The sequence below is a fragment of the Tupaia chinensis genome, unplaced genomic scaffold (assembly GCF_000334495.1).
Source record: "Tupaia chinensis unplaced genomic scaffold, TupChi_1.0 Scaffold000238_1, whole genome shotgun sequence".
NCBI classification, from domain to species: domain Eukaryota; kingdom Metazoa; phylum Chordata; class Mammalia; order Scandentia; family Tupaiidae; genus Tupaia; species Tupaia belangeri.
This window is the reverse complement of record NW_006159716.1, coordinates 568,687-579,759: the sequence shown is the minus strand read 5'-3', so window position 1 is coordinate 579,759 and position 11,073 is coordinate 568,687. Positions and strand designations below refer to the sequence as shown.

At 57.0% G+C, this 11,073-nt stretch overlaps 2 protein-coding genes across 2 annotated transcripts in view; one reads left to right on the top strand and one right to left on the bottom strand.

The window, feature by feature from the left end:
* Positions 1-5,414, top strand: part of ABCC10 (ATP binding cassette subfamily C member 10) — a 26,589-nt gene extending 21,175 nt beyond the window's left edge. Inside the window, exons 16-23 of the mRNA XM_006148530.3 lie at positions 779-1,122; positions 1,425-1,594; positions 2,466-2,626; positions 2,899-3,152; positions 4,254-4,399; positions 4,482-4,579; positions 4,767-4,879; positions 5,205-5,414. Of these exons, the coding sequence (XP_006148592.1) occupies positions 779-1,122; positions 1,425-1,594; positions 2,466-2,626; positions 2,899-3,152; positions 4,254-4,399; positions 4,482-4,579; positions 4,767-4,879; positions 5,205-5,358 (1,440 nt within the window). The 3' untranslated portion in view covers positions 5,359-5,414. The remainder of the gene's footprint in view (positions 1-778; positions 1,123-1,424; positions 1,595-2,465; positions 2,627-2,898; positions 3,153-4,253; positions 4,400-4,481; positions 4,580-4,766; positions 4,880-5,204) is intronic.
* A 386-nt stretch (positions 5,415-5,800) lies between these two features.
* DLK2 (delta like non-canonical Notch ligand 2) overlaps positions 5,801-11,073 on the bottom strand; it is a 5,911-nt gene continuing 638 nt past the window's right edge. Inside the window, exons 3-7 of the mRNA XM_014587817.2 lie at positions 10,363-10,618; positions 10,035-10,098; positions 9,042-9,172; positions 7,456-7,600; positions 5,801-6,548 (exon numbers count right to left, since the gene is read on the bottom strand). Of these exons, the coding sequence (XP_014443303.1) occupies positions 5,816-6,548; positions 7,456-7,600; positions 9,042-9,172; positions 10,035-10,098; positions 10,363-10,618 (1,329 nt within the window). The 3' untranslated portion in view covers positions 5,801-5,815. The remainder of the gene's footprint in view (positions 6,549-7,455; positions 7,601-9,041; positions 9,173-10,034; positions 10,099-10,362; positions 10,619-11,073) is intronic.

The window sequence follows — 11,073 nt, the reverse complement described above, 5'->3', positions numbered from 1 at the left end:
TCTTCTGGCCAGAGACTGGCTCCCTGTCCTTGAAAGAGTAGTAGGCGTGTCTCGAGCCAGTAGATGGCATGGCATGGTGGTTAAGAGTGCTGGACTCTCACATGGCCGACTGTGGTTCGAGTCCTGGACCTGGAGGCTTGCTCTTTCTCTCTCTCTCTCTTTTTCTCTCTCATGCTCACTTGCTCTCTCTCTGGTCAAATTTTTAAAAATAAAATAAAGCTAAATGAACTAATTCTTTAAATAAAAATAATAAAAGAGGGACCAGCAGTTGGCATAATAGCTATGTCGCTGGACTCCCATGTGGTCAACCATGGTTCAAGTCCCAGACCGGGTGGCTTAAACTCATGCCAGGCACATCTGCATGTGTGTCCAAGATCCCAAGAGAAAGGAGGAGAAGGGATTGCAGCGTAGCCATCCCCCTTGGGGGGTGATTTCTCACTTTCTGTCTCTCTGTCTCTCTCTTTCCTTCTGGCGAGTGCACACGCCTTATACCAAAAACCTCTCAAAAAATAATAATAAATTTAAAAAAGAAAAGAGTAGTAGGCGTGTCTAGCACAGAAGGCAAGGAGTGGCCAGCGTGGTCTCTTAGGCTCATCCTGGCTAGGGAGGTAGGAGTCTCATTCCCACCCTGGATGTTCTTCCTCCAAGCCCCACCAGTCCCTCCTCTCTGCCCCCAAACTCCAGAGATACTTTACCCTGTTTCTGTTCTCTGCCTTGGGTCCCCCTTCCTCCTCCACCAACCCCGTTTCTGCCCTTGCAACCAGCTGCTCTCTCCCAGGCACCAGTGACTTTCTTCGACACCACACCCTCGGGCCGGATCCTGAACCGTTTCTCCTCCGATGTGAGCTGTGCAGATGACAGCCTGCCCTTCATCCTCAACATCTTCCTGGCCAACGCAGCAGGCCTGCTGGGCCTTCTGGTTGTGCTGGGCTCCGGCCTGCCCTGGCTGCTGCTGCTGCTGCCGCCTTTGAGCATCATCTACTACCGGGTGCAGCGCCACTACAGGGCCTCCTCTCGGGAGCTGAAGCGCTTGGGCAGCCTCACGCTGTCTCCACTGTACACCCACCTGGCCGACACCTTGGCCGGCCTCCCTGTGCTTCGTGCTGCCGGGGCCACCGACAGGTGTGTGAAGTCTGCCTTTCCAAACCAGAGCCCCAGAGATGAGGGGCTGGGGAGCATGTGGGGAGGGAGGTTCCTAGAGAAGAAGGGAGGGTGAGGAGTGCTCTAGGTAAAAGAGGAAAATCAGGAGATAGTGAAGCAGAGCAGATCCCCCTCTTCAAAAGAACGCACTGGCACATCTGGTCCCTGAGATGAGGCCCATGGTGGGTAGCTAGCCCCCACGAAGGAGGTATTCTGTAGGGATGGAGTCTGCCCCAGTCGGGATGGCAGTGGAGTGACCTTGCTTCCTTGCCGGCCTTCCCCAGGTTTGAGGAGGAGAACCAGCGTCTCCTGGAGCTAAACCAGAGGTGCCAGTTTGCTGCCAGTGCCACGATGCAGTGGCTGGACATTCGGCTGCAGCTCATGGGGGCAGCAGTGGTCAGCGCCATCGCAGGCATCGCCCTGGTGCAGCACCAGCAGGGCCTTGCTAACCCAGGTCAGCCCTTCAGGAGCAAGTTGTTCCCACCTCTGGCCCCCAAAAGGCCACTGTCCTTGCACTGTCACTCTGACATTTCACTTCCCGCCCAGGGCTCCCTGTGAGAATGTCTCATGGTTGTCATCACCAGGCCCGTTTTAGAGCTGAGGAGACTGAGTCTCCAGGTGTGACCTGCCCAGGTGGTGGTGGGTCTAGGGCTAGAACAAGTCTTCCTTTCCTGCTCCTTCCCACCATGTTGCCCTGGCCTACCTGACTTTCGTTCCTCATCCGACAGAGCTGCTCCAGGCCCACTCTGCTCCCTTCCCTCCAGCCTCCCATAGTCTGGGCCTAAGCCTGGTCATCTCCCTGCTTCTCTGCTGGTCTCCTTTTTTTTTTTTTTTTTTTAAAGAATTATTTTCTTTCTTTCTTTAGTTATTATCATCATTATTCTTATTTTTAAAGAATTATCTTATTTAACATTATTTATTTATTTATTTATTTAAATTTGACCAGAAAGGAACAGAGAGAGAGAGAGAGAGTGAGAAATTAAGCTGCCAGGTCTGGGCCTCGAACCAGGGTCAGTCAGATGTGGGAGTCCAGCATCCTTAGCCACCACGACACCTGCCAGCCCCAATCAACATTATTCTTTAATTTGACCAGAGAGAGAGACAGAAAGAAGGAAAGTGAGAAAGCAAACCACCAGATCTGGGACTTAAACTGCAGTTGACCATGCGAGAGTCTAGCACGTTAACCACCACACTACCTGCCAGCCCCTCTGCTGCTCTTTTTCAAATGCCCACAATCCTCAGCTTGGGATTCTCCTGTTCTGGCCCCCACATCCCACCAGTCCCCGTGTCAAGCTTCCCCTCACAACTGGTGCTCCCCTCTCCAGGGCTGGTGGGCCTGTCGCTGTCTTACGCCCTGTCCTTAACGGGCCTGCTCTCAGGCCTGGTGAGCAGCTTCACGCAGACAGAAGCCATGCTGGTGAGCGTGGAACGGCTAGAGGAGTACTCCTGTGACCTGCCCCAGGAGCCTCGGGGCCAGCCGCTGCAGGTGGGCCAGTATTCCCACCCAAGGGCCCTCCAGAAGGGTCCAGCCTCCTCCTGGCTCCTTTCCTTTTGCTCCTCACCATCTTGTCAGCCCCTCTCTGCATGACCGCCTCCATTCTTCCCATGTCCTTCATCTGTCCTTCCTGTCTCGTCGTTGTCCCCACTTCCCTCTCACACTGTCTCATTATTCTCTCCTTCCACCCTCCAACTCCCTCCTGACCATCGCTCCCCCATCTTACCCATCTCCTTCCACCTCCCACCCACGGACCCCACCAGCTGGGCACCGGCTGGCTGACCCAGGGGAGCGTGGAGTTCCAGGACGTGGTGCTGGTGTACCGGCCCGGACTGCCGAATGCCCTGGACAGGGTGACCTTCCGCGTGCAGCCTGGAGAGAAGCTGGGCATCGTGGGCCGCACGGGCTCCGGCAAGTCTTCCCTGTTGTTGGTGCTCTTCCGGCTGCTGGAGCCCAGTTCAGGGCGAGTGCTGCTGGATGGTGTGGACACCAGTCAGCTGGAGCTGGCCGACCTCAGGTCTCGGGGAGGGGAGAGGGTGGTCAGAACTGCTGGCCTCAAGGAGGGCACAGCTGGGAAGCCTTCCTGTAAAGCCAGGGCCGCCGGGGCAGATGGGAGGGTGAGATGGAGGACAGGATGCTCAGTGAGGACAGCAGACGCCTAGTGCCCAGGTCCAGGCTCATGGTGGTCTCAAGGGCTTTCTCCCCATGATCCAGGCCACCTTCCCAGCTTCCTCTCTTCCACTTCCCAGCATCCCTCTAGACCGCTAGTCACAACCTTCTAAATCAGAGCCTCCCAGGCACTGCCTGAGAGCTGATCCCCTCACCCTCAGGTTCATCAGGTGGTCCTTAGGACGCCTTGGGACCTGGGCCAGTTGTCTCCCACCCCTCCCCCCAGGTTAACCCAGCATCACTTTCCCTGAGTTCCATGGATGAAGGGGTGGGAAACTGTCCTTTCTTTTTTTTTTTAAGAATTATTTTTATTTAACTTTATTTCTTTTAATTTGACCAGAGAGTGACAGAGTGAGAGAGAGAGAGAGGAAAAGTGAGAAAGCAAACTACCAGGTCTGGGATTCAAACCACGGTTGGCCAGTGCCTTTAACCACCACACCACCTGCTGGCCCCGGGAAGGTTTCTTAAAGCCCTGAACACATTACTGATCCCAGGCCCAGCCTTGCCTCGTCTACCTTCTCTCGTCTAGGCTGTGTTGGCCTTACCTTGACCATAGCTTGACCATATAGCCCCGTACACCCAGCTTCAGGTCCACTCCAACTGAAGGGCCCTCTACGCATCAGCCCTCTGCTCATCCCCTGCCTAGCCACTCTGTCCCCGGAGTCAGTGCCACACAGTATTGCCATTCATTTTGTACCTTGGAGTCATGCAGGCTCTTTAAAGACAGCATCTAGGCCTTCAGTTTCTTTGATGTGGTGCAGCACGGCACAGGGTTAGTACAGGGCTGACCAAGCTGGTCATTCAGTGGGGTGGAGTAGGGAACCAAGTGGGGTTATATTCGGGTCTCATCCCCAGGCTTTCCCAGAGATGCTTGGCCTATAACTAATGCTCCATGCTAGGAGCAGAAATGGCCCCACCTCCAGCCTGAACCCCATGTCCTTGTCCCCAGATCCCAGCTGGCCATCATCCCCCAGGAGCCCTTTCTGTTCAGTGGGAGTGTTCGGGAAAACCTGGACCCCCGGGGCCTGCATGAAGACAAGGCTCTGTGGCAGGTCCTCGAGCAGTGCCACCTGAGCGAGGTGGTTGTATCCATGGGTGAGCGCTGGGCCCTGACCCTGAGAGCAGGGAGGGGGCATGGGGAGGCCTGGACCCTGTGCCAAGATGCTCTGCCTTATAGGTGGTCTGGAGGCCAAGCTGGGTACAGGGGGCCGGAGTCTGTCCCTGGGGCAGAGGCAGCTGCTGTGTCTGGCCAGGGCTCTCCTCACAGATGCCAAGGTAAGGTGGGAGGAGATGTTTGAGATGATGCTGGCAGATGTCAGGGTAAAGAGGTGGGTTGAGAGAGGTTAGTTTTCCTTTTTTGAGTCAGAGGTGCGGGGTAGGCTGGGCCCAGCCAGGGCCTGACGCTTGGGTCTAGCCTGCCCTACGGCCTCCACCTCACTCCCTGGCCCACCACACATTATAGGTCCTGTGTATCGATGAGGCCACAGCAAGCGTGGACCAGAAGACAGACCAGCTGCTCCAGGAGACCATCTGCAGACGCTTCGCCAACAAGACAGTGCTGACCATTGCCCACAGGTGTGCAGGTGCCCAGAGTGAGGGCCAAGCAGGGACGCTGGTGGCATGGACCAGAGCCTCCTTGCCTTTCAAGGACCTGGGGATCAAGCCCTAGAGATGCCGCTCCCTGCCCCCCTTACAGATCTCAGCTCCTCTCCTCCACGCACAGATCTGAGCCCTTTACAGCACATGTGACATCCTAGTTCCTCCCCCAGGACGGAGTCAAGGGCTGGGGCCTGTGGGAACAGACCTGTGTCTGGAGGGGAAAGGAAGGAAGGCAGGTCGGGTTTCTCCTTTAGGGTGTTACCCCCCCACCCTCGCACACACACCGCCTTCTCCCACACAGGCTCAACACGATCCTGAACTCCGACCGGGTACTGGTGCTGCAAGCAGGGAGGGTCATGGAGCTGGACTCCCCTGCCACCCTGCGTAACCAACCCCACTCGCTGTTCCAGCAGCTGCTGCAGAGCAGCCAGCAGGGGGCCCCAACCGCTCCCTGAGGGCCCTGAGCCGGTTCCCTGCCCTGGGAGCTCACTCCTCTCTGATCCGCAGCTGGGCCGGGACAGAGGCCCTGGTGGTTAGTTTACATTCTCCTCTGTGGCTCTACCTCTCCCTTACTTCTCCGGAGGAGAAAAGGCACCCTGAGTCGCTCCCCGGAAACCACTCCTGGTGGGTAGAGTCCCAAGGCGTCCTCAGAACCAGGCCTCTCTGCTCTGGCCTTCTAGAATCTGGGACCCCAGGCAAGTGTTTTCTGGCATAGGAGCCCATTTGCATTTTCATAGTTTTTATTTGATAAAATTCCCATCTTACATTCTGTGCATTAAAAAAATAATATTTCTGGTGTGAGGCTGAGGTCCCCTCAGCGTGTGTACCTGGGCTGAGGAGTGGCGAGAAAGGACCGTTCCAGTCTGAGGGTTGGAAGAGGTAAGGAAGGGGGCCAGACAGCCCCCGCCTCCGTCACAGTTCTGTGGTCTTTCCAGGCTCGGGCAGGTCAGGCGGCAGGGGGGGCCCTGCTGGCAGCATGCTGACCTGACACTCCTGGTCCTGGCACGCGGGGGCATAGTGTGGGGCCGGGTACCAACACGGTCCAGGGGGGCAGATGCCCCGGCGCCAGGCCCTCAGGGTCAGCAACACGGTGGCCAGGACCAGGGCGGCAGTGAGAGCCCCAAACACCACCAGAGCCACCAGGCTCGACTCACCGAGCCCGGCCTCTTGCCTTCGCACTACCTCCTTCACGGAGATCCGCAGCAGGCCTGCTCCTGCGCTGTGGGAGGCAGGCCCTGTGGCAGGAACCACCACAGCTGTGGTGGGCCTCACGGGGGTGTCCACTGTCGTGGCGGGGTCCAGGACAGGTAGGACAAGCTCACAAGTCTTGCCACCATAACCACTGGGACAGAGACAGTCAAAGTCGTGGACGCGGTCCCGACAGCGGGCCCCTCTCTGGCATGGGCGGCTGGCACAGTCATCCAGGTTAACGGTGCAGAAGCGTCCAGCAAAGCCCTCAGGGCAGAGGCAGGAGAAGCGGTTTATGCCGTCCAGGCAGGTGGCACCATTAGCACAAGGCCGCATCAGGCAGTCGTCCACATTCACCTCACAGTGGGCCCCCACAAAGCCCGCCAGGCAACGGCACGTGAAGTTGAGGGCAAAGCCCTTGTCGTCCTGGCACTGCCCGCCGTTCCGGCATGGAGATCTGCAGTGTGGATGGGGAGCACATTAAAAGCAGCTTATTACCCCTGCAGGACAGCCCTGGTCAGTATCCTGACCACCGCCCCTTCCTAGCTATGTTACCCTAGGCCACTGTCTCTGACCCTCAAATACTTCATTTTAAAAAATGAGGATAAAAATAATGCCCAGCTAGGGACCAGCAGTTAGCGTAATGGCTATGTCGCTGGACTCCCACGTAGTCGACTGCGGTTCGAGTCCTAGACCTGGTGGCTTAAACTCACGCCGGGTGCGTGTGCGTGCGTGCCCAAGATTCCGAGAGAATGGAGGAGAAGGGATTGCAGCATGGCCATGCCCCCTGGGGGATGATTTCTCGTTTTCTATCTCTCTGTCTCTCTCTGTCTGTCTGGCGAGTGCACGCGCCCTATAGCAAAAACCTCTCCAAAAAAATATATATATACCCAGCTTCTCAACTTGTGATGCTTAGATGAGATAAGCAGCAGTTAGCACAGGGTCTGGCCCAAAAGCAGGACTCAGAATAAGTATGCTATTATTGTACCCACGGCTCTCAAGCCTTGAGCAGAAATGAGGACAAGTCCAGCCCTGCCGGCCGTTCCCTCATCCTCACCCACACAAGGAGACGTAGAGCCGCCATGTGGGATATCTTTAAGGGCTGCGTGTCACCCCTCCTGGGAGGTGACATGCAGGGGAGTCCTAGGCCCTCCCACTCTCTGCCCACCCTCCCCAGAGCCCCTCATTGATCTTTTACCCTCTAGTTCCTACAGATCATTGTTGAAAGGAGTTGGGAAACCCTGATGGGGATCCTTTGGCATGCTGGGGGCCCCCCCATGTGGGGCTGAACCTTAGTCCGCCACCCTCAACAGTCCTGTAGTTCGTTAACCCGTCATCAGTTTCTGGTATGACTTGCTACTCACCCTGCCTGCTCACAGGGCCCGGCCTTGCGCTCACAGTCACGCCCATGGAAGCCTGGTGGGCACACACAGTGGTACTCCCCACCCCCGTCATACACGCACTGGCCTCCGTTCCGGCAGGGGGACTGCGTGGTGCAGACGTGCTCATCTGAAGAGGAGACAGACGGCTCTGAGACAGTCCCTCACGTCCAGTTCCCAGACCTGTCCGGCCCTGTCCAGGCCAAGGCTGGGATCATACAAACCCACCCTCAGCTGGCACGACATACTGGGGGGAAACAGCACTGAATTTGGGTTCACAAGACTACAAATATGTTAGTTTGTCTCAAACTGACTTTGGGCAAGACAAAGCTCTTCTGTGGGCCTCAATTTCTTCATGTGCAAAAAGGACCAATTTAGGAGACCAGCAGATGGTGTCATGGTTACATCACTGACTCCCATGTAATCAACTGCTGTTCAAGTCCCAGACCCAGTGGCTTAAACCTCCCTCCAGGTATGTGTGCATGTGTGCCCAAGATCCCGAGAGGAGAAGGGATTGCAGCCTGGCCACCCCTTCTGGAAGGTGATTTCTCGCTTTTTGCCTTTCTGTGTCACTATCCCTCCTGCAAGTGCACACACGGCCCATGGCAAAAATCTCTCTCTAAAAAGAAAAAAAAAAAAAAGTACCATTTTGGAGCCAGTGGTGTAGTAGTTAAAGTGGCTAGGCCCTACATGGCTGACTGGACAGTTCAAGTCCCAGACCTGGTGGTTTGAAAACATACCAGGTGCATGTTCGTGTATGCCCAAAATCCCAAAAGGAGAGAGATGGAGTAAAAGGGGCTGGAGTGTGACCTCCATGGGGTATTTCTCATTTTCCTTCTCTATTCCTTATCCCTGGCAAGCACATACATCCTCTGGTAAAAAAAAAAAAAAAAAAAAAACTTTTTAAATTTTTTGTTACAGGGTGTGTGCTCACCAGAAAGAGAGAAGGAAAGTGAGAAAGCCTCCCCCCAGGGGATCTGGCCACACGACACATACCACAGTCTCTTCTCCACTCTCCTCTCGGGATTTTTGGGCATGCACGTACACATGTGTCATGTGATTTTAAGCCACTGGTCAGGGACACAGACGGCACAGTTGGCATGTGGGATCCAGCCACCTTAACAACCATGCCACCGGTGGCTGGTCCAAAGAAAGTACAATTTTTAGCAGCTGCCAATCCTACTTCAGGGACATGTCAAGGATCAATTCAGGCAAAGGATAGGTTATAAAATTTAAAAGTTATAAACTAGGCTGGTGTGGAGGTTAAGGTGGCTGGATCCCATATGGCTGACTGTGGTTCAAGTCCTGGACCCAAAGCTTAAAAACCACACTGGACAGGTGTGCGTGCATGTCCAAAATCCTGAGAGGAGAATAGAGAAGGGACTGCAGCCTGATCACCCACCCCACCCGCAGGTGCTTCTCTCTCACACACAGGCCTTACAGCAAAATCAAAAGAAAAAGCGATAGACTATGTACTTGAGAGTTTGAACAGGATATAATAGGCACTCAATAAACACTGATGGATATTCTTTCAAGACACACGGAGTCTCCAACCAACTCCCTCCCCCTACCTTTGTCACAGAACTTGCCCGCCCAGCCACTGTGGCAGATACACTGCCAGGGCTGGTGGCAGGTGCCATGCTGGCAGCCAGGCATCCTCACACAGCGTTCACAGTGCAGCCCCTCCCAGCCCGGGTCACACCTGATGGGGAGAAGCACAGGGTCAGTGGTTTGCATGAGAGATGCAGGGAAACGGAGGAGGCAGAACCAGAGCGTCTAGGAACCGGGACAGTGACAGCCCCTCAGGGAAAGCAGACCTGTCCCAGGTGAGTGTAGGGCTGTGCAGGGTCGTAGGATTTTTCCACGGGGCCAGACATCTGTGTCCGAGTCCCGTTCTGCACTGGTGCCACAGTAGTCATATCCGAGGTATCACATTTTTAAAAGCGTGACCTTGTAAGGTCGTGACTATTTTCCACCCCTGTTCTGAGCATACGCTTTACCTCTTTTTTGAAGTCCTCCAAGGATGTGGTCTCAAGCACTCAGCCACCTGAGCGACCTTCCCTGTCAACTGATTTTCTTATGCCCACTTTCCTCCTGCTACGGGATTTGCCCCTCGTCCTCCCGGTGAGTCAGCTTCTCAGGTTCATCTAGAAAGATCCCCTCCCTGATAAGTGCAGCAGCTCTCCCTGCAGCTTTTTCTAGCTTCAGTCTTGTTATCTCTTTTCCGTATTTCTCCCTTTCCTCAGGGCTCCCAGTCTCCAAACTCTCCCAAGCTTCAGGGCTCTCTCTGCTGGTGTCTTGAGCAATGTTTTCAGAATCCCAGAACAGACAGGAAACTACAGAAGTGAGGAGATACAAGCTAGAGGAAGCAAAAGAGAAGCAAGGCAAAGGGGGATGGGGGCGGGGAGGCTGGCCAGTCTGGCCTGCGTGCCACTGGGGCCATGGGGCAGTGAACAGTAGGATCTTAAGCCCCCAGACGCTGTCCTGCGACCTGACCTACTTGTGGAGGTAGAGCTGAGAAGTGGGGAGTGAAGTGTTTGGGGGCACATGCTCAGGACAGGTACCTGCAGGAGCCGTCAGGTGCACAGCAGCCGTGGGCCAGGTCACAGTGGGAGCTGCAGTCATCGGCTGCAAGAGAGCGATGGGGGAGGGGAGAGTCTGGGTCAGGGCACAGCTCTCTGGTATCCTCTCTTGGGGGAGGATTCTGGCTTCCACTAATGGGGTGGACTCGGCTCTGGCAAAGGGCAACACACCCAACCCATTCCAAAGGGGGCCCTGGGCCTCCCCAACCGCGCGGGTCGGAGCGGCTGCAGTGCCACCTCTGGCCGGCAGAGGTCAACGTGCAAGCGAGGACCGCTGGACAGAGCCGCGACCGGAGCCCGGGGCGCTCACCTCGGGCAGGCTGACCAGGTGCCCCCAGGATGTACAACAGGCACACGAGGTGTAGGCGCCAGCCGCTGGGCAGGGCCAGCGCCGGCCCCGGGAGGGACCGACAGACGGACGGACGGACACGTGGACACCTGTGGGACGGCGCCGGATGGGAGGCTTCTGGACGCGGAGAGAGCAGCAGGGATGACACACGCGGGGACAGAGGAGGGAGGTGGAGCAGCGGCAGCGCCGGGCGCGGAAGGGTTGAGCAGGCCGGGGACTGGGGACAGGAACGCGGGAGCCGGGAATGCGTGGAGGCGGCGAAGGATGGGCAGCGCGGGGCGAGGCCGGGCGCGGGACCCGCCGGGGCTGGGGTCGCAGTCAGGACGGAGGGACCCGCCGGGTTGGGGACAGCGCCGAGAGGCGGCCTCGGGCACCGAGGGAACGCGGGGGCCGGAGGGAAGGCGGGTTCCCGGCAGCAAGCAGTCTCCGCCCCACCTCCAACACCCCACTGCCTGGACTCGCCCCCACGTTCCCTTCCTATCCCGGGCGGCGCAGGGCCTGCGGTTCCCACAGAGCGGGTCCGCCCGCTCCTGTCCTCACGGTCCTCACCCCTGGCTGGGAGGCGACGCGCCCCGGGGCGCAGAGCAAGGCCGGCTCCGACGGGTCCGCCGAGCGGAGGGCCGAGGACGCTGGGCCGCCCCTAGCTGGCCGCCGGGACGGGCCCCCGGGCCG